Genomic DNA, 19,311 nt, shown 5'->3' with positions numbered 1-19,311 from the left:
GAGAATAGTGCAACAATGAATGAATGGAAACCCAAAATCTCTGTAAATGTTTATGAAAATTAATAAAATATAATTATAGAAAAAAAATAATCCTAAATAAAGAAAAAAAGAACTGCCAACCTTTTGGCCTAGCATCTCACTGTTCAACCATTTTTTTACCAGGGCTTCTCAGATACTGTGCTCTACTCATTTTATATCTGATCCGCAACACTATTAATTTCTATTTTATAAAAGAGAAAATGTGCAGCTCAGGTCAATAAATCAATGACACCACCAGTAAATGATGAAATCAGGATTAAAGTTTGTTTCTTCTTTTTTTCTAAATCATAACTGACCTTCCTTAGTTTATTAACTAATCAAGAGAACAAAAGTAATATTATAATGTTTGTTATTTTTATAAAGATATAAAATTTAAGGGGATTTGTTCTCCCCAAGAGAATCTCTCCATTAGTAAGTACCATTATTTATTTACTGTTTATTCCTTTGGATTTGAAAATAATACTCTAAAGATATTAAACTATAAAACCACATGACTTAGAGAACGTGAGAATAAATGTGTGTGTTGAATGTTAGTTTTAAGAGTGTTTATAAAGACCTCCAATACATGATCCTTCAATACTTTCCTATTGAATTATACAGACCATGACTACAAGAGAGGTTTCCGAGAAGAAAGGCATTCTGGATCAAATGGAGGTTTTTGAACTACATTTTAAAATAAGGAACCATTATACCTGACAATAAAATTTAACACATTTCATTTTTTAATAGTAGTTTTCCTAATGTGATTTCTTTTTTCAAACGAATAAATATCTAAATGGCATCTTATTGTAAATACTGATTCCATTTAATTTTTAAATTCCATACAGGAAAACAGACTACAACAGCATCATCATCATCTCTAATATATTAATAAATATTTGTCACCTTTCTTAAAATTTAAGTCTACAAATTCATTATCTTACTTAAGGATAAGCTGCAAATAATCAACTGAACATCTCAATTCTAAGAGCTAGTTAAATATTTTGAAATATATATTTAGTATGTTAATAAAAAACACATCTACATTCTCCAAGTCTGTATCTTTAATTACCAGCTAACAAGCCAACTTAAATCAGAAAGGTTTCCACTAGTGATAACTCTAACATGACCATCTTCTTTGGGAGAAAAAATTAGCTACTTAACCATCTGAGATAGAAAGCCTTTTCTAATACTAGCACCTGGTATTCGGACTTAGAGACTCCTAAACTGTAGAGATACTAGCCACAGCATAAGAATCTGGCAGCAATGGAAGGTACTTGGAATCATAGAAACCCAGATGAAGCCATCATATCAAAGGCTGGATAAGGGGAGAGAGGTGTTGAATGGCATAGGTGGGAGTGGAAAGGGATGCTGGTGAATTGGAGAATGGGGTGGGTCAAGACACAAGTGTCAAAGGCAGGAAGCAACACTGAATCTATTGGTTACTTCTTTAATTGGGGACATGTCTTTCATCTGCTCCTTTCTATAAAATGCTTGACAGATACTTTTCTAAATCTGAAAATTTAAATTAAGACAGGCTAGGAAGAAGGATTGGCCACCCACTTCCAAAATAAGAGGACTTTGAAAACCCTTTATACAATAGAGCGCAGTAAGACTGGCAGATAAGGCAAATGAGGCTGAGCCCTCAAATACTGAAACACAAAGGAGGAGGAACAGCTGTAAGCAGACACTAGTGACTGGAAAATGCAATGTAAGAACCATGAGTGTAGGAAAACGATATTGTTAAGAAGCAAATGGAATGCATAAATATTGACATACTAGGTATTGGCGAAGTGAGATGGCCTGACATGGGACATTTTAAATCAGATGATCATAAGGCCTACTATGCTGGAGATGTAAAGGTGGGGGGAAATGGGGTCACTTTTATGGTTAAAAAGTAATTTCTTTCTCCGTCTTGAAAATACAGTTTTGTTAATGATAGGATAATATCCATATGCATACAAGAAAGTCCAGTGAATACCACTATCACTCAAATATTTGCACCAACAACCAGTCAGAAATCAAGATGCATTAATAATAATGGGTGACTAGAATGCAAAAGTGTCACTGTGACACTGATGTGTCAAATGCGACAATGGTTACCCATGGTGGACAGTGTTTGGGGGCGTTCCCTGGTTGAAACAAGCTTGGAAGCAGCAGTGGCATCCACTTCCGTAAATAGCTTGCCTCCGGAAACCGTATGAACCTGGAGAAAGGATGAAAGTCACGGATGCAAGTGTCGAGGACTTTTTTTTTTAATATGTTTAAAATATTTTTTTTAATTTAGTTTGTTTATTTTTCATTTCTTGTTCATAGGGTCGCTATGAGTCTCCTGCAACTTGACGGCACTGAACAACAACAACGGAATGCAAAAGTTGGGAACAGGGAAGAGGGATCAGTAGTTGAAAAACATGAACTTGGTGACAGAAATGAAGCTGGAGATAGAACGACAGATTTCTGTACAATCAATGATTTACTTTGCAAATACTTTTTATAAGAAACATAAATGCAGGCTATACACATGGATTTCACCTGATGGTATGCACTGGAATCAGACCGATTACAGCTAGGGAAAGAATCACTTGAGAAGTGCAATATCAGCTGTGAAAACTAGGCCAGGTGCTGACTGTGGAACAGGCTACCAAATGCAAGTTCAAGCTGAAGTTAAAGAAAATTAAATCAACTCCACAGGAACCAAAATATGACTTTGAGTCTATTCCACTTGAATATCAAAACCATCTCAGGAACAGGTTTGAGGCTCTGAACAGCAATGAGCAAAAAGCAAATGAGCTGTGGGAGGGTATCAAGAATATCATCCATGAAGAATACAAAAGGTCATTACAACAAAGGCAGAAGAGGAAGAAAAGACCGAGATGGATATCAGATGAGACTCTGAATATTGCACTAGAGCACTGAGAAGCCAAAGGAAAGGGAAGAAATCAAGAAATTAAGGAGCTGAACAGAGACTTCAAAGGGCAATGTGGGAAGACAAACTAATAATGAAACGTACAAAGAAGTGAGGTTGGAAAATCAAAAGGGTCAAACTCACTGAGCATCGTGTAAGCTGAGGAACAAATTCAAGCCTGGAGTTGAAATATTTAAGGATGCTTTGGGCAGACTATTAAATGATCCAGGAAGCACTAAAAGAAGATGAAAGTTGTATAAAGAGTCATTGTACCAAAAGGAATTGGCAGGCACATAATTTTATGAAACAACATACAAGCAAGAGCCTGTGATGATGAAGGAAGAAGTTCAAGTGGCTCTTAAAAAAATGGCAAAAAACTAGGCCATAGGAATTGATGGGATACCAATTGAAACATTTCAACCTACAGATGCTGCCCTGGATGTGCTTACCAAGTTGTGCCTAGAAATCTGGAGGACAACTACCTGGCCAACTGACAGGAAGAGATCTATCTATATTTGTTCCCATACCAAAGAAAGGTGACCTGATAAGAGTGTAGAAATTGTCAAGCAGTATCATTAATATCACATGCAAGCAAGATTCTGCTGAAAATTATCTCCAAACGACTGGAATAAGACACCAATGGAGAACTGCCAGATGTGCAGGCTGGATTTAGAAGAGGCTGTGGTACCAGGGCTATTATAGCTGATGTTAGATGGATCTTGGCTGAAGGCAGAGAGTACCAGAGGAATGTCTATTTATGTTTCATTGACCGTGCAAAGGTGTTTGACTATGGAGCACAAAAAATCTGTGGCTGACTCTGAGAAGAATGAGAATCCCAGAACATTTGATTGTGCTTATGTGAAACCTATACTTGGACCAGGAGGCAGCCGTCTGAACAGAGTAAGGAAACACTGAATGGTTCAAAATTCGGAAGGGTGTAACGCCAGGGATGTGTCCTACTTTCATACCTTTTCAACCTATATGCAGAACAAATCATTCAGGAGGCTGGGCTCTATGAGGGGAAGTATGGGATCAGAATTGGAGGAACACTCATCAACAACCTGTGTTATGCAAATGACACAACCCTGCTTGCTGAAACTGAGGAGGACCTGGAATGCTTGCTGAAGAAGATTAAGGACTACAGTCTTCATTAGGGATTGAAGCTCATCATCAAGATAACAAAGATTCTCACCACCAGCTAGGAATCAAAAGACTAATTGCATTGGAAAAGTCTGTGGTCAGGGAACTCTCCAGAATACTGAAGAGCAATGACGTCAGTCTTGAGACAAAGGTGTGCCTGATCCAGGTCATAGTCTTCACAAAAACTTGTGATGCATCAGAAAACTGGACAATGACTAAGGATGAAAGAAGGAGAACTGATGCCTTTGAGCTGTGGTGTTGGAGAAGAGTATTGTATATACCATGGACTGCTAGGAGAACAAACAGCTTCATCCTAGAGAGGGTAAAACCAGGCTTCTCCTTGGAGATAAGGATTGAGGATTCAGCTGATATTCTTTGGGCATGTTGCAAGGAGGGACCAGTCCTTGGAGAGGGACATCACGCTTGGGAGGGTGGAGGGAGTGGAAGCGAGGAAGACGCTCGACGAGATGGACTGATTCAGTGACTGGGGTAATGAGGGTAGGTGTGTCAGAGACAATAAGGTTAGCACAGGATAGAGCAGGTTACAGGGCTATTGTACACAGGGTTGCTAGGAGTTGCAAGTGATTTGAATGCACATAACAACAAGGAAATATGTTATAAATAATATTATGCTTTGTTCTAGATGAATTTATTGTTTGTTCAGGCAAATGGGAAAGCAACATTTGGGACTCTGTTAGAGTGCCTAGTTCACTTTATTGATTTTAGCTGGTAAAATGGCAAAAGCCAAAGTCAACCACTGTGGGTTTTTCATTATTGGTATTACAATATAATGTGATTTCCATTAATCAAGCTGCTTATATTCCACAATGTCATGGAGCTGTCCTAATTATGCTCCGTTTTCTTCTTCACCTTCATGATTAACCCTCATATTTAATAAATAAAATTCTAGTAATTTTCTAAAATGACAGATTGACAGCAAATTATTATCTTCATGAATAACTATCTACTGAATTTTTTCGCAAGACATGAATGAATTCTTTTAGGCCAGTAACATAAAACGATGAAGAAGTAAATATGAATATTTATGATAAGTTAAAGAACAGAAATTAATAGGTTTAAAAGTTAAATGCAAACAGTTTTTTCTATTGAAAGCTATTAGATTTTTTTTTTAAAAGTCGTAATATTGAAAGTTTGGCTTTTAGGAAAAAAAGGTTTCTATAATTTTTTAAAAATAGTTAATACATTTAAAACCTGTATCTGACCATTTTGAACTGTCTATATTTACTTCTCCCATGTGATTTACTGTCTCTAAAAACCCACTGGAGGGTCAGAAAGGTGTCAATTCTGACCTGACAGCACCCAACAACATAATTACGTCATTACATACGATCATTAAGGGGGAGCTCTGGCGGCCTAGTGGTAAGAACTGTGTTCCAATCTCAAAGGCACACACAGTTTGAACTGACTGCCATTACAAGAGAAGGGTGGGATACCTCATCTTGTGAGATTTACTTCCTCTGAAAACTTAGTGTCAGCCCTGAGTCGGTTCCAACTTGACTTTACACAACAGGATCACAAGAATGCTTGTTTTCTTTTTTAAGAAAAATTGGGTTTTTTTTTTCAGTTTACTATTTTCCCATAAATCATCATAGACCAATAAACAACATTATAATAAACAAGAAGAGACTATCATTGTCAAGGATATAATTTTATTTGGGTTAGTAATTAACATCACTGGAAGCAGGAGTAAAAAAAATATATAATTACACTGACCAAATATACTGCAAAAGATCTTAGTTCTAATAAACCAGTATGTTATTTTGGAGACTTAGGGAACATGATTCAAGCCATGGTTATCTCCAAAGACCTCATATGCATGAATAAGGTAATGAATAAGGAAGAGTGAAGAACTGACATCTATGAAGTATTATGGTAAAGAATATGGATTATGAGTAAGGAATTGTGATGTCAATTCAAAGGCAGTCAGTTTTAAATCTACCAGCTGCTCTCCAGGAGGAAGATTTCCCATTTGCCTGAACAAGCAGTCTCCTCTCATGTGATTTACTGTCTCTGAAAACCCACTGGAGAGTGAACTATGAGTCAGTTCTGACTCAATAGCAATGAGAATAAAAGATGGGCTACCAACAGAATATATATATCTGTCCTGGAGAAAGTGTCATCAGAATGCTCCTTAGAAGTAAGGATGGTGAGACTCTGTCTCACATATCCTGGGGGCGTTACCAGGAGCGGCTAGTGCCTGGAGAAAAACCTCGTGTTTGTGTATCAGCAAAACTGGGCTCAACACCACAATGATTTTGAGTGTGGCACTAGATCAGGCAGTGAATCACTAAAAGTAGAAGCCAACTAGATGGCAACTAACAACAACAACAAAAACAGCAACAACAACAACATTCTCTCTAGTAGGTCTCATAACCCTTCAAACTGATAGTACTAGTTGATATAAAAGTAAGTATCAAATTTTTGTTCCCCACTAATTCAGAATCTAAGTTTATTTCTTCACAGTTTATGGAGAAAAATATTTTTTGGCAACTGATTATATTAAAAAATGACAGTAGACGAGCATGTTTAATCTATTAAAAACTTTAAAATTTAGACTTTCTGACGATAGTATTTATATATAACATATATTACTAGTGGGGTACAATGTCTACTCTGAAAATTTTATTAGCACTTAGCTAAATTACATTATTTATACAAAGATTCTCACTGCTTGGCCAATTGGCAGCACCATGATAGATGGAGAAGAGATTGAGGTTGTTAACAGTTTCTGCTTGCTTGGCTCCATCACTTAGAAAATCAGAAGAATAATTGCACTGGGAAAATCTACTGTCAGACCTTTCCAAAGTGCTAAAGAGAACGATGTCAGTCTAGAGGCTAAGACATGCTTGATCCAGGCCATGGTCTTTGCAGTTACTTGCTATGCATCAGAGAGCTGGACAATGATTAAGAATGACAGAAGAAAAATCGATGCTTTTGAGTTGTGGTGCTGGAGAAGAGTCTTGAACATACCATGGACCGCCAGGAGAACAAACAAGTCTATTCTAGAAAGGGTAAAAACAAGCTGCTACCTGGAGGTAAGAAATTTGAAGCTCTGTCTCACATAACTATGGGCATGCTGCAAAGAAAGACCAGTCCTTGGAGAAGTACATCCTGCTTGGAAGAATGGAAGGGCAGAGCAGGAGAGGAAGACCATGGATGAAATGGAATGACATAGTAACTGAGGTAATGCGGAGGTAGGTAAGAGACAGTGAGTCTGGCTCAAGATAGGGAAGGGTTCAGAGCTAATGTGCACAGGGTCACTATGAATCACAGGCGACGAGATGGCATATAACAACAACAATGAATGCCTGAATGAAAAAGATTTAATTTGGATTTTCTACTAATTTTCTCTTTCTCTCTTTTTTCCCCCCTTGTTGTGAATTGTCGAATGGAATCCAACTGGCACAGGAGGAGATTGCCACTCCTTCTACAGCAGAGCATCTGGTGGATTCAAATCCTGCACCTTTAGGATTGTAGCATAGCTTCTTGCCAGCAGGCCACCAGAACTCCCTTACTAATGAATTGTTGTGAGATCTGTGATTTTTAAAAAAATTTATTTATTTTTCATTTCAATGAACATCTACAGAGATTTTGGAATTCCATTCATTCATTGTTGCACCCTTCTCCCCGTCCCCTCCCACCCCCGTTTGCTCCTCTCCTTATATAATCCACTCTGCAACCCTCATTCTGTACTCTTACGATAAACATAATGCCCTAAAATAGAGTCTCTCCCCCAAAGACTTAAATGCCGTAAACATATTTCATCCAGTTTTTCTCAGTCTTACCCCCATCCCGATGTCAACCTCATTCTACAACAGTGGCACCATATAGCATTTGTCCCTTTGTGACTGAGATACCTCACTCAGCATAATTATGCTATCTGTGATTTTTTAAAATGACTTTGAAAGGTTTAACATTATTAGAAAATACAAAAAGGAAATTTTCAAAACTGTTATTTTTCTGTCACTAAGATTGTTTGAATATTCATTCTGTCATATAACAAGTATGTTGTTGTTATGTACTATCGAGTCTGAACAGACTCACAGCTGACCGCTGGCAGGTTTTCAGAAGCAGTTAATCACATGGGAAGAGACTGCCTATTCTTTTCCTGGTAGCCTTGAACCACTCCATGAGCCTTGGGGATTGCAACACAGCTTCTTGGCAGTAGGCAAGAAGTAGGTTTATTTCATATACCTTTCATTTATATTATAACCTACTTATTCTTCACAGATATTTTGCTCTATAATATTAATTAGCACTGATTACTGTAACTCACTAATTATAATCTGTTTTTGCTGTCTTTGTGTACCACTGAGTTGCAACTGGCCCACAGATGACCTGACCATCCAGCTGGTGTTCAGCTGGTACTCAATTACAAGGGAGGAGATTGTTCATATGTCTCTCGTGGAGCAGCTGGTGGATTTGAACCATATGCCTTGGGTTGGCAGGGCAACTCCTTACCACTAACCCACCACAGCTTCCTACTAGTAATTACAATCTACTAGATTAATGTACTATAATCTACCACTATTGGTGAAATGGTAACACATGATTTCATAAAGGAAAATAAAATCTAGAAATTAAAGTAACAATAATGCCAAATTACTGACTTTCCAAATATGCAAAAATAAGTCAAAAGAATACTAATGATTGGTTTAAATACTGTATTCCCAAGATCAGTTATTGGCAATGTTAATGGTTTCCCCCCCTTTTCTTTGTGGAGACAGAGTGTCAACTTTCATTTTGTTTGCCACTGATTTGGATACAGAAAACTGTATATTTTGCATGATAACTGCTGGATTTTTTTCCTCATTCATTTTCACAGCTGATTGCTGGTTGAAGACACAGTTTACTCTTTGCAATTCCCTAAAACTTAAGGTGTTTATTTCAATATTAGGCTAAGTCTATTCACTAGGCTGGGAACCCTGGTAAAATCCAAGCAGATTCAGGGTTTGACTACTTTCAGTATCCTTAAAAAGCTCAAGTAACTCCAGTAATTCTTGGTGCAAGGCTCATAACCTTTCTTAGGGGAACATCAGCATCATATTTGCATTTGTTTATAGTAGTAAGAAAGCAGAACGACAGCCCATTTCTTTTCAGGAGTATCAGCACATTATGACTTCATTTCCTCACTACTTACATACTGACCAGAGTGGATTAAGCAGGTAGAGAAAAATCTTTTCTCAAAATTGTACTTGAAAACCAGACAATGATGTTTTGCTTGCTAAAGGAACAGTGTAAAGAAGCGCAGGACAATAAGGACCTCTTTGGTTTCCATTTCTACTACATGTGAGTGAATGGAGATTGATGTTCAGGCACTATTCTAATCATCTCACAGCCAGTGGCATTACCACTGCATACGTGAGCAGTGACTAATTTAATACTGCACTGTTACCACAGACAATGTCCCATTAATAAAAGATATTACTCTCTACAGGCAGTCACAATAAATTTTAGGTTTCAAAACATGTTCCTTCAAGTAGAGTTAGGTTTCCATAGTAGAATAAGAGAAATACTAATTTAAAGAGGAAAAGTTAACACTCCATTTACCATTTTCATCATGACCGCTGGCTTCTGGTGTGCCCTGCCTCTGGTCCTCCTCAGGTGCCTCGGGATAAATGACAGCAGTGTCCTGTTGTTGCAGGAACTCTTCAACATTAGGATCATGGTTCTGTTCATTTTCTGCATCTGAGTCACATTCATCATCTTTTACTAAAAGAAATGTTTATTTTGTAAGAAGCATTTTCACCACCAAATTCCTGCGAAGTTTTACTATGTAAGAAACTGTCTTGAGAGAAAGCACAACTGTTCTTGAAATTTTAGGAAATACTGAAAATTAACAATGAAATGCACTCACTTTACAATACAGGTGGTCACTGGCTTATGATACATGTGAGTTCTGAGAACTACAATGACAGCTGTCTGCTTTATTATTGGTGGTAATAAAAATATGCACTACCTACAATGCTAAAGTATCTTCATTTACTGGTATATTTGTGCATACTGTTTCCAACTCCTAAAGAGAAATAAAAGTTAGATTTATTAATATGTTAGTAATAAAAGGTACTACTACTGATGACAACTTTATTTTTATTTTCTATTTCTTTGCTTACAAAGTTCATATACATTGTGTTTCACACTATCCTTCAATCACATTGGGTTTCATACAATTTTTCCTATTGATTATGTTTTATAAAGTTAATCTTCATTGAACTATGCCCACTATTACTCTTTCCAGATCCGTACCAGATCATCCCCGTTTCATTTACCTACTATTCCCTTTGATTTATGTCAGAATCAATTTACATTTGAGTTGTTAAAGTAGGACTCCAACATCTATAGAAAAGCCTTTTTGCTTTTATAAATTCAAAATGCTACAAATGTTTTGCAAACTTAACACTACCCCTTTTAAGCTTTATAGATGTAATTCTATTCCATTTTACTAATACATAAGAGACAGAAAAGGTAATGTTATTGACATAGTAACATATTTAATTAGTTACACTTACTCGCATGCATATTCTTTTCTCTTTCCAAAACAATAATTCACAAAGATCATCTTCCTACCAACTTAGCATTTCATAGTATTCATTGAAGGTTATATTTTAAATATGATATAATTAAGGTTGTTTTATATTTTTCTTAGGAAACAGCCTTAGTAATTACCTATAATTGGAAAAATTCCCATAGAAGTCATAGGCATCAAACTGATAAAAAAGTGTTTCTTACTTCCGATTTAAATAGGATGTTAATTTAGCTATTTCTGCCTTAAATCATTGGCCATGGAGTTAAAAGAAGCATTTTTCTTTTTAGTTAGAGTAATGGGATATTCTCAGCTTGAGAAAGTAGCACATGGTACTGCCATTTTAAAATACAAGATCTCTATACTATAGTTTTCTTGCATTTCTTCCAGTGGCTCCAGAGAGGGGTATCTACTCCATGCTGGTGGTAAGGGTAATGGGCTAGTACAACTCCCAAGTGTCGCATGGCTAGCTTCTATACGGAAACTGTAGCAGCGGTGACAATTAGATCCACATTTATAAAATGGCATTTGATGGCAGCTTGAAATTGGGCCAAACTGCAAAGGTGATGCAAGAGCATCTCTTTATTTAATTGGTAAAGAAGACTGTCTGCTAAGTTTTTAGTACAACAGTAGTAGAGACACTGCTGTTTAAAGCCTTAGCAAAGAAATGGTAATCATGAAGATTTATGATTTTTCTCCTTTCCAATATAACCAGAAATCACTAGCCACCAACCTGATTCTGACACACAGTAACCACACGTGTCAGAATAGAATTGTATTACAAAGGTTTTTTAATGTCTGTGAACTTCCAAAAATTGATCTTCCAAGAAACCTCTCGAGGTGAATTCAAACCACAACCTTTTAGCTAGTAGCCAAGTAAATGCATAACCATTGGCTCTATCCATGGACTAAAAAACCAGTTATCATTATTAAGTCTGACTTCTAGTGACCCCAGGTGTCATAGTAGGGTTGTATTCCACAGAATTTTCAATGACTAATATTTTGGAAGTAGAACATTAGGGCTGGGGTTTTGTTGTTGTTGTGTTTTAATAGCCTGTACATGGACTCAAATCACCAATCTCTGTGCTGGCAGCTGAGCATGTTTCTATTTTACCACTCAAGAACTCTAGATTCCAATTATTTAGCACAGGGTTGCTATGGATCTTGCTTGACTCAATGGAGCAGATCAGATCAGAACAGCAGCAGCAGCAGCAACAACAACATATACTTAGAGGAGCTCTGGGGGCTTAATAGGAAAGAGTTGCACTGTCAACCCGATGGCACATGGTTTGAATATACCAGCTACTACATGGGAGAAAGATGGGTAATCTCCTCCTGTGTGATCTACTGCCTCTGAAAACCCACTGGAGGGTCAGTTCCACTCAATGGTACATAACAAAACCAATAAAATTAAATATATAAAGAGAGCTCTGGTATCCTAGTGGTAAGGAGTTGGACTTCCAACCCAAAGATAAGCAGTTCAAATCTACCATGTTCTCTGTAGGAAGAAGATAGGCAATCTCTTCCCATGCTATTTACAGCTCTGAAAACATGGTGGAGGCTCCTCTATAAATTGGCTTTAACTTGATGACATACAACAACAATAACAACAATATATATTGAAAAGAAGTCCTGGTTAATATAAATCACTAAGATACTGGTCTGCTAACAGAAATACTGGCAGTCTAAGCTCACCAAGAGGTGCCTCAGAAGAAAGGTCTGAGGACCTAATTCTGAAAAAAAAAAAAAAAAAAAACAAACAAAACCAAAAACCAGCCATTGTAATGAAACCCTATTAAGTGTTTGCTTAGTAGGTACTGACTCTATGGTGATGGAATAATGTAGAACAGAAGAGCAAAAAATACTGTATACAGCATGAAGACAATAGGCAATGTTCCTAAATTACATATGTAGAAATAACTGACAGGCAAATGATTTGTTGTATATATTTTTACCACAATTCAAAAAACACAACACAATACAAAATCTATGGAGCATAGTTCTACCATACTCACCCTAAGTTAGAATCAATTCAGTAACAATTGAATAGGTTTTATCTATAATGAGAATTATCTAACTCTTAGTTCATTAGTCACCAACCTGCCATTAGTAGATCCAGTGGTATGTAATGATTGGTTTGTTTATTTAAAGAGCTAAGTTCTTTAAATGACAATTCATTTCTAAGTTTTTTTTACTTTTTTTTAAAATTTAGGTTGTTTATTTTTCATTTCAATGAACATCTACAGAGATTTTGGGATTCCATTCATTCATTGTTGCACCCTTCTCCCCGCACAAACCCCTCCCCTCTCCCCCCCATTTGCTCCTCTCCTTGAAAAGCAAAAGAAAATATACACTTTCTATTTAACCTTTGAAGGCTCTTTCCCACTTACCCTTGCATTTTTCAAAGTATTCCTTCCTTCAACTTAAAAAAAAAACAACACACCAAACCTGCTTCAATTTCAAACATTAATATGGTAGACTGCCTTCATGTGTGAAAATCTATAGAGTTTAAAAGGGAAAAAAAGTATCCAAAGGTGGACAAGAGGGAGGAAAGGGAAAGAGGGTGGAGGGGGGGGGAAATCATGAGGTCACAGAGTTTGGTGGGCAGAGGGAAGGGATGAAGTAATTAGGAAAGCTGCAGTAGGGACCTGAAAGGGTGGGGGAATTGTTGGCATGGATCAATGATGCTAACTTTTATAAAACATAATGTTATGGGAATGATCATACAGAACACAGTAAGAACAGAAAAATGTGTGAAACACAATGCAATGTATATAAATGAAACAACAACAAAAACAAAACCACAACACTATTTGGTGAAAACCTTTACTGATTAATCAAAATCAACATAAATCCACTAGAATCCTCTTGGTCTTTTGTTTATAAGGAACTTTAGTAAGTGTATTGCATGACAAATCAAATAGGGTATATTTTGGTCCCTGATGAGATGCTTTAAAATCAGTAATGTGGTGAGTGGAAGTAAGGGTAATTTTACTTTAATAAACACACCTGTTCTCTTATTAGGAAAAAAAAACCCCCAAAACCCAACCAAAAAACATCGCTCTCAGAAGGCCTGGTGACTGCAATAGAGTATTGTCAAAAATCGTAACTATAATTTGTCATAGTATGGAAAACAACCACCTTCGAACAGCTATACCAAAACAAGTCAGTGACAACTGAGTCTTCATTGTAACTGCAATATATTTTGGCAATGCATATTTTTCAAGTTAAAGTCATAAGTGAAATGTATATTTTATGCAATTTCTTAACTATTCCATTTAATTATATTTTGACAATGCAGTTACAATCTATTTTTATAAAATTATAAAATATTTATGCCAATTAACTTGGGTAATAGGGATACGTGTGTCAGAGACAATAAGATTAGGCACGGGAGAGAGCAGGGTTTAGGGCTGTTGTACATAGGGTCGCTAGGAGTCGCAAGCAACTTGACAGCACATAACAACAACAACAACAATAATTACTAATAAAAAAATTTACTATTTTCCATATTCTGGGAACAAAAATTAAAAGAACTGTGTAATTATATATATGCATGCATGCATACACTGTATGCGGATTTACTAGCTATTGCTGCCATTAAGTCAGAACCAATCCAGAACCAATCCAGAGCTGACCCTCAGATGGGCTTTCAGAGGCAGTTAATTGAACCAGAGGAGACTGTCCATCCTTCGCCCCTCGAGCTGTTGGTACATCTCTTTCTTTTTCAGTTTAGTGTGTATTTTGTTTTAATTATATTCTGTATTTTAAATAGGAGTCTTCTTTAGTAAGTTCTAAATTTGAAGACAAAGATTTTAAAAACTAAAAATTACATTAAAGCTATATAATCTTAATCTTGACTTCATTATTTGGTAATCTGGTAGGAATTTATAATGTATGCATTCTTCACATATTTCCTCATTCAAAATGAGATCACAGGTAGTAACATTCAATATATTACAATTTCCCAAGTAAGTTTTAGTATAGTAAAACTACAGTAGTGAAATATTGAGTAAAACTAGTATAAAAAATTTGAAATTAAGGAATTATTAGTACTTGGATGAGAATTTATGAAATCTTTTCTGGTAAAATTTTCAGGAAATATGGCAGTGAATTATTTTAATAGTTGGAAAAGATTATTTTGTAATTAGATGGCTTCACATTTCTTGCTTTCAACAAAAGTGAGGGAAATGAGATTCTCTCAGTTCTCATTTTGCAATAAAGCTTTGTTATTTGGTAATAAAACAAATGTCCACAGAATGATGACTGTATTTAAAAAAATGTGGTACATACATAGAATGGAGTATCATTCTACTTTAAAAGAAATGAAGTGATGATATTTGTGACAATATGAATGACCCTTGAAAATATCACAGTGATGTCAGTCAATCAAATAAGAACAAATAGTGTATGATTTAAAGACATAGAGGTTAGAGTTGGACAAGAAGCAGAAGGGAGGGAAAGAGGAAGGGAGCGATGGAGAAGAGGAAAGGGCACAATAATTTCGTAAGAAGTATAGAATTTAGGTTTGTAGGGATAGAAATTTGGTAACAGACATCTGTGGTAGTTGTACCACATGGCTGGATTTTGTTTTTATTTCATTTTTAAATTTAATTACATAAACAAAAATGTTGAGCTGGGACATGTTGCTTTCTTTATATTACAGCTCTTTTTTTAAAGCTAAAGAATGCTTCTGGCATAAATTTCTGAAGATGTGCATAAAATTTAGTAATTTAATTATAATAAAACTGTCACTTTATTACAATAAGGCATGTCAGTCTTTCAATCTATAAATAATAGAAAGATGCTTAAAGTTGAACATTTTTCAGTCTAAAAATATGCTAAAATATTGACATATGAAGTAATTAAAAAGAATTCTATTGCTTAATCTCATTTGTAAGAATATTTTATTCTTAATTATAATGAATATGTAATAATAAACTTACAGTATAATAATTATAAATCAAAATACAAAATTTTACATATTTAAGAGAATTGTGGTTATTGGACAATAAGGATAAATTTAATTTTTAAACATATTTTTGTGGAAAAAGAAATATAAGTTGACAAATACTTTCAAATAAGAAATACATATTAGCAGAAAATGCTGAAGACATGAAATGAAAATATTAGTTCAAGAAATGAATATTATCTCATAATTTTTTTTATTCAAAGAAGAGTTCACGCATTTATTTAAAATGAACACTAGTAATCTAAAGACTAAAGTGAGCCTGATCCAAGCCGTGGTGTTCACATCTACTTGGCTATGCATTAGAGAGCTGGACAATGATAAGTAGAAGAATGCCTTTCAGTTGTGATGCTGGAGAAGAATACTGAACACATGATGTACTGCTAAGAGAAAAAACATGTCTGTCCTGAACAGGGTGAAACTGAGATGCTCCTTGGAGACAAAAATTTTGAAGTTCTGCCTTACATACTTTGGGCATGAGCACAGGAGACTAAGATCCTGAATGAGGTAGACTGACTCAGTAACTGGGTAACGGGGATAGTTATGCTAGAGATAATGAAACTGGCTCAAGATAGAGCAGAGTTCAGAACTATTGTACATAGGGTCACTTTGAGTCACAGGCAACTTGATGGTGCATAACAACACCAACAGCAGCTATAAAATGGTCGCTATGAGTTGCAAGCGACTCGACGGCACATAACAAATTTCAATGGATGAATACAAAAGACAGGTGTGAAAATAGTTATGTTTTTAAGATGCTAGAAAGGAAATCCTTTATAAATATTTACACTAGTAGTTACAAAATATTAGAAAAATATATTAGATAGCCATTAAAAATTGTGAGGCTGTGCATAATCAGTTTACATATTACAAAATTTTATAACAACAGTACCTTCCTTTTAGGGTTGCTGTGAGGATTAAGCTAATCAATCTAATTATGGGCTTGGTATTAGACCCGTCATATGTAGATACCACAGTTCTGATGGGCTAGTGGTAAGAATCTGCCCTTCAATCTCAAAGGCATGTGATTCGATTCTGTCAGCTGCTCTGTAGGTGAAGGATGGGCAATCTCCTCCAGTGCGATGACTGCCTCTGAAAAACCTTCTGGGTTGGTTCAGACATGATGGTATACAGCAATGCAACTTTTAGCTAGTTTCCTCATGTCTTGCAAGGTGAACATTATAATTTCTCAATTAAATGTTTTTTAAATTAAAAAAATGAAGGTCTGAAAATTTAGGTTACTTTTCAAAGATCACAAAGTAAACAAGTACTACTACTACTGGAGCCAACTATTTGTTATTCAAAAACTCACTGCCATTGAGCTGAAATCTACTATGTTAGAAATCAAACAGGAGGAGTGTTCACTGTTCTCTCACAGAGTGACTGGTGGATCTGAACCACTAGAAGTGTATATATAGACTCTGGGCTAGCAGCACAATTCTCTGGACTACTGTCTCTAGAGTGCCCCTTTTACTGTTATGTATGTCTAGTCAAAATCAACTCATAACTACCCTCTAGGGGATTTTCAGAGGGTGTAACGTAAATTGCACAGGAGGAGACTGCTCATCTTTCCCTCAGGAGTAGCTGGTGGATTTGAGCCATTACCTTTGGGTTGGCAGCACAGCTCCTTACCCACTAAAACTCTTGTGATTAGGTAGCTGGTGTCAGATAAATCTGGTATTACTAATTGCTAGACAACAGTCTCATGAATCCACATTTACCAACCCCAATTTAAAGCTGATACAAGAAATACTGAAGTTGAACCTATAAAATTGGAAGAGTTTGGAAACACACATCCATAAAAAGCTCAATTACAAAGAAAACTCTCAGATTTTGAGATTCTTAAATGGATATATTTAAACAGGAGAGAAACTAGTACACTGACAAAATCATCTGACAATGAAAGACTCAGAACTGAAAAGGAAACCTCTTTTATTCTGAGACTATACAGAATTATAGAACTATAAATATAATTAGTGAAAATAAACACAGAAAGACAACTTTCAACAGAAAGCCTGAATTTTAATTCACTTCCATAATTTTTCTTCCTAACCAGAGTACAGTATTCTTAGGTTTCCTCTTATCCTTACCCATATTTGAAACTTTCTAACACTACTAGCTATAGAAACAAAAAGAGATGCTCAGAAGGAACAAAGTCTGTTTAGGGTGGGTTTTTCACTCTCTGAATACTAAGCTCAGACTATAGTTCTCTTGACAACTTCATGAATTGCAAAAGGAAGTCAGCTATAGAAGGATCTGACAACGCTCTAAACTAATGATGGTGACCTTTGTACAATGTTTTTGTTTACTTTGTCAGCACATTATTCCCATGAAATAAGAAAAGCAAAGGAAAAAATAATTTTAAACTTTAACTCCTCAAAATCCTCAAACTTCTAGTCTCCATCCCCCTTTCTTAAAGTCATACTTATCAGGACTTTATTCAACTGTTTGCCATTCCTAATTCTCCACATTCAACGAAAATAATGCAGAAGGAATCCTCGTGTTGGGGAAGGGATCTTAAATTTTAGCAGCAACTTTGGACAACAATATTTAGGCTACCTTATAAATGGTTTTTTTTAAAAGTACTTATTTAAGTACTTGACACTTCACTCTGACAATCTATTTTTGTAGTGAAAAGGTAAAATATAGTAAATTTGGCACTGTGAATGACATTTTCCCTGTAATGGAAAGTAATAAGATGTAATGATCTTAGGTAATATACTTATAAGTTATAAAAATTTAACATTATGAATTAACAGGTATGAGTTACAAACAGAATTTACATCATAGTGTTTGCAATAATTTACATATTTTATCTACTCTATAGGTTAGTGTGACAAATATTTCACAATAAGCATAACTACATATATTATTTATGTAAGTTACACACAACCAAGGTAAAGAGAGAATGAAAAACTTAGGCTGTAAGCTTCATAAATTACCACACACTAATTATTTATCATTAATTCATTAAATGGATTGTATCTTTTGAAACAGCATGAAGAGTTACTGTTTTCTAGAAGTAACTGACAAGTATACTACTTTTCTACTTTTACAATATAGACAAAAACCCATCTTATATGTATCACAATGGACTACACTCATCTTACATAATAAAAATAATTTAAAAGGTCTGTGGAATTCTCTTCCAATCCACAGAAAAAAAGGAAAAAAATTATCTGTAAATATTAAATCAAAAAGTGGGGAAAAAGAAAACTTATTTAGAACTCTAGAAGAGAAGCATTTTATTACTGAGTAATTCAAAATACAATTGAGAGTATTTGAAGCATATCCATCTGCAGAAATGTATTAATAATTTGATATTAATTTTATAAAGTATACCTTCTAACGTTTCCAGATAATTTACAGGCACCATAAAGAGTCTCTGATTTTATCATATGTAAGATCTGCATTTACGTTTTTCACTTACTCTTTTTGCTTCTTAAATCTGATTTGAATCCATTACAGAAGAAAAGCCTTAAGTCTCAGGAAGTATGTATTTTTTTAGTCACCTAGAAGCAAATTTTCTTGTTTATTATAATTTGACTTCATTTTGATGGAACCCTGCCAGATTCATTCTATGAAGCAAACATATCTTTGATACCAAAGCCAGGAAAAGACACCACCAAAATAGAAAATTATAGGCCAATATCTCTCATGAATATTGATGCAAAAATCCTAAATAAAATACTGGCAAATAGAATCCAACGATACATAAAAAAAATAATCCACCAT

The 19,311-nt window shown here is 35.4% G+C and overlaps 1 protein-coding gene across 3 annotated transcripts in view; it reads right to left on the bottom strand.

Annotated features, from left to right (window-relative positions):
- The window catches only part of ZEB1 (zinc finger E-box binding homeobox 1), a 225,484-nt gene that overhangs the window by 18,847 nt on the left and 187,326 nt on the right, over positions 1 to 19,311 (bottom strand). For all 3 annotated transcript variants that reach the window (XM_006894575.1, XM_006894577.1, XM_006894576.1), the window contains one exon: positions 9,635 to 9,796. In XM_006894575.1, the coding sequence (XP_006894637.1) occupies positions 9,635 to 9,796 (162 nt within the window). The remainder of the gene's footprint in view (positions 1 to 9,634; positions 9,797 to 19,311) is intronic.

Source organism: Elephantulus edwardii, unplaced genomic scaffold (assembly GCF_000299155.1).
Source record: "Elephantulus edwardii isolate Elephantulus edwardi_28Jun2011 unplaced genomic scaffold, EleEdw1.0 scaffold00146, whole genome shotgun sequence".
In the NCBI taxonomy this organism is placed as follows: Eukaryota; Metazoa; Chordata; class Mammalia; order Macroscelidea; family Macroscelididae; genus Elephantulus; species Elephantulus edwardii.
Note: the sequence above shows the minus strand (reverse complement) of the source record. Positions and strands in the feature narration are given on the sequence as shown.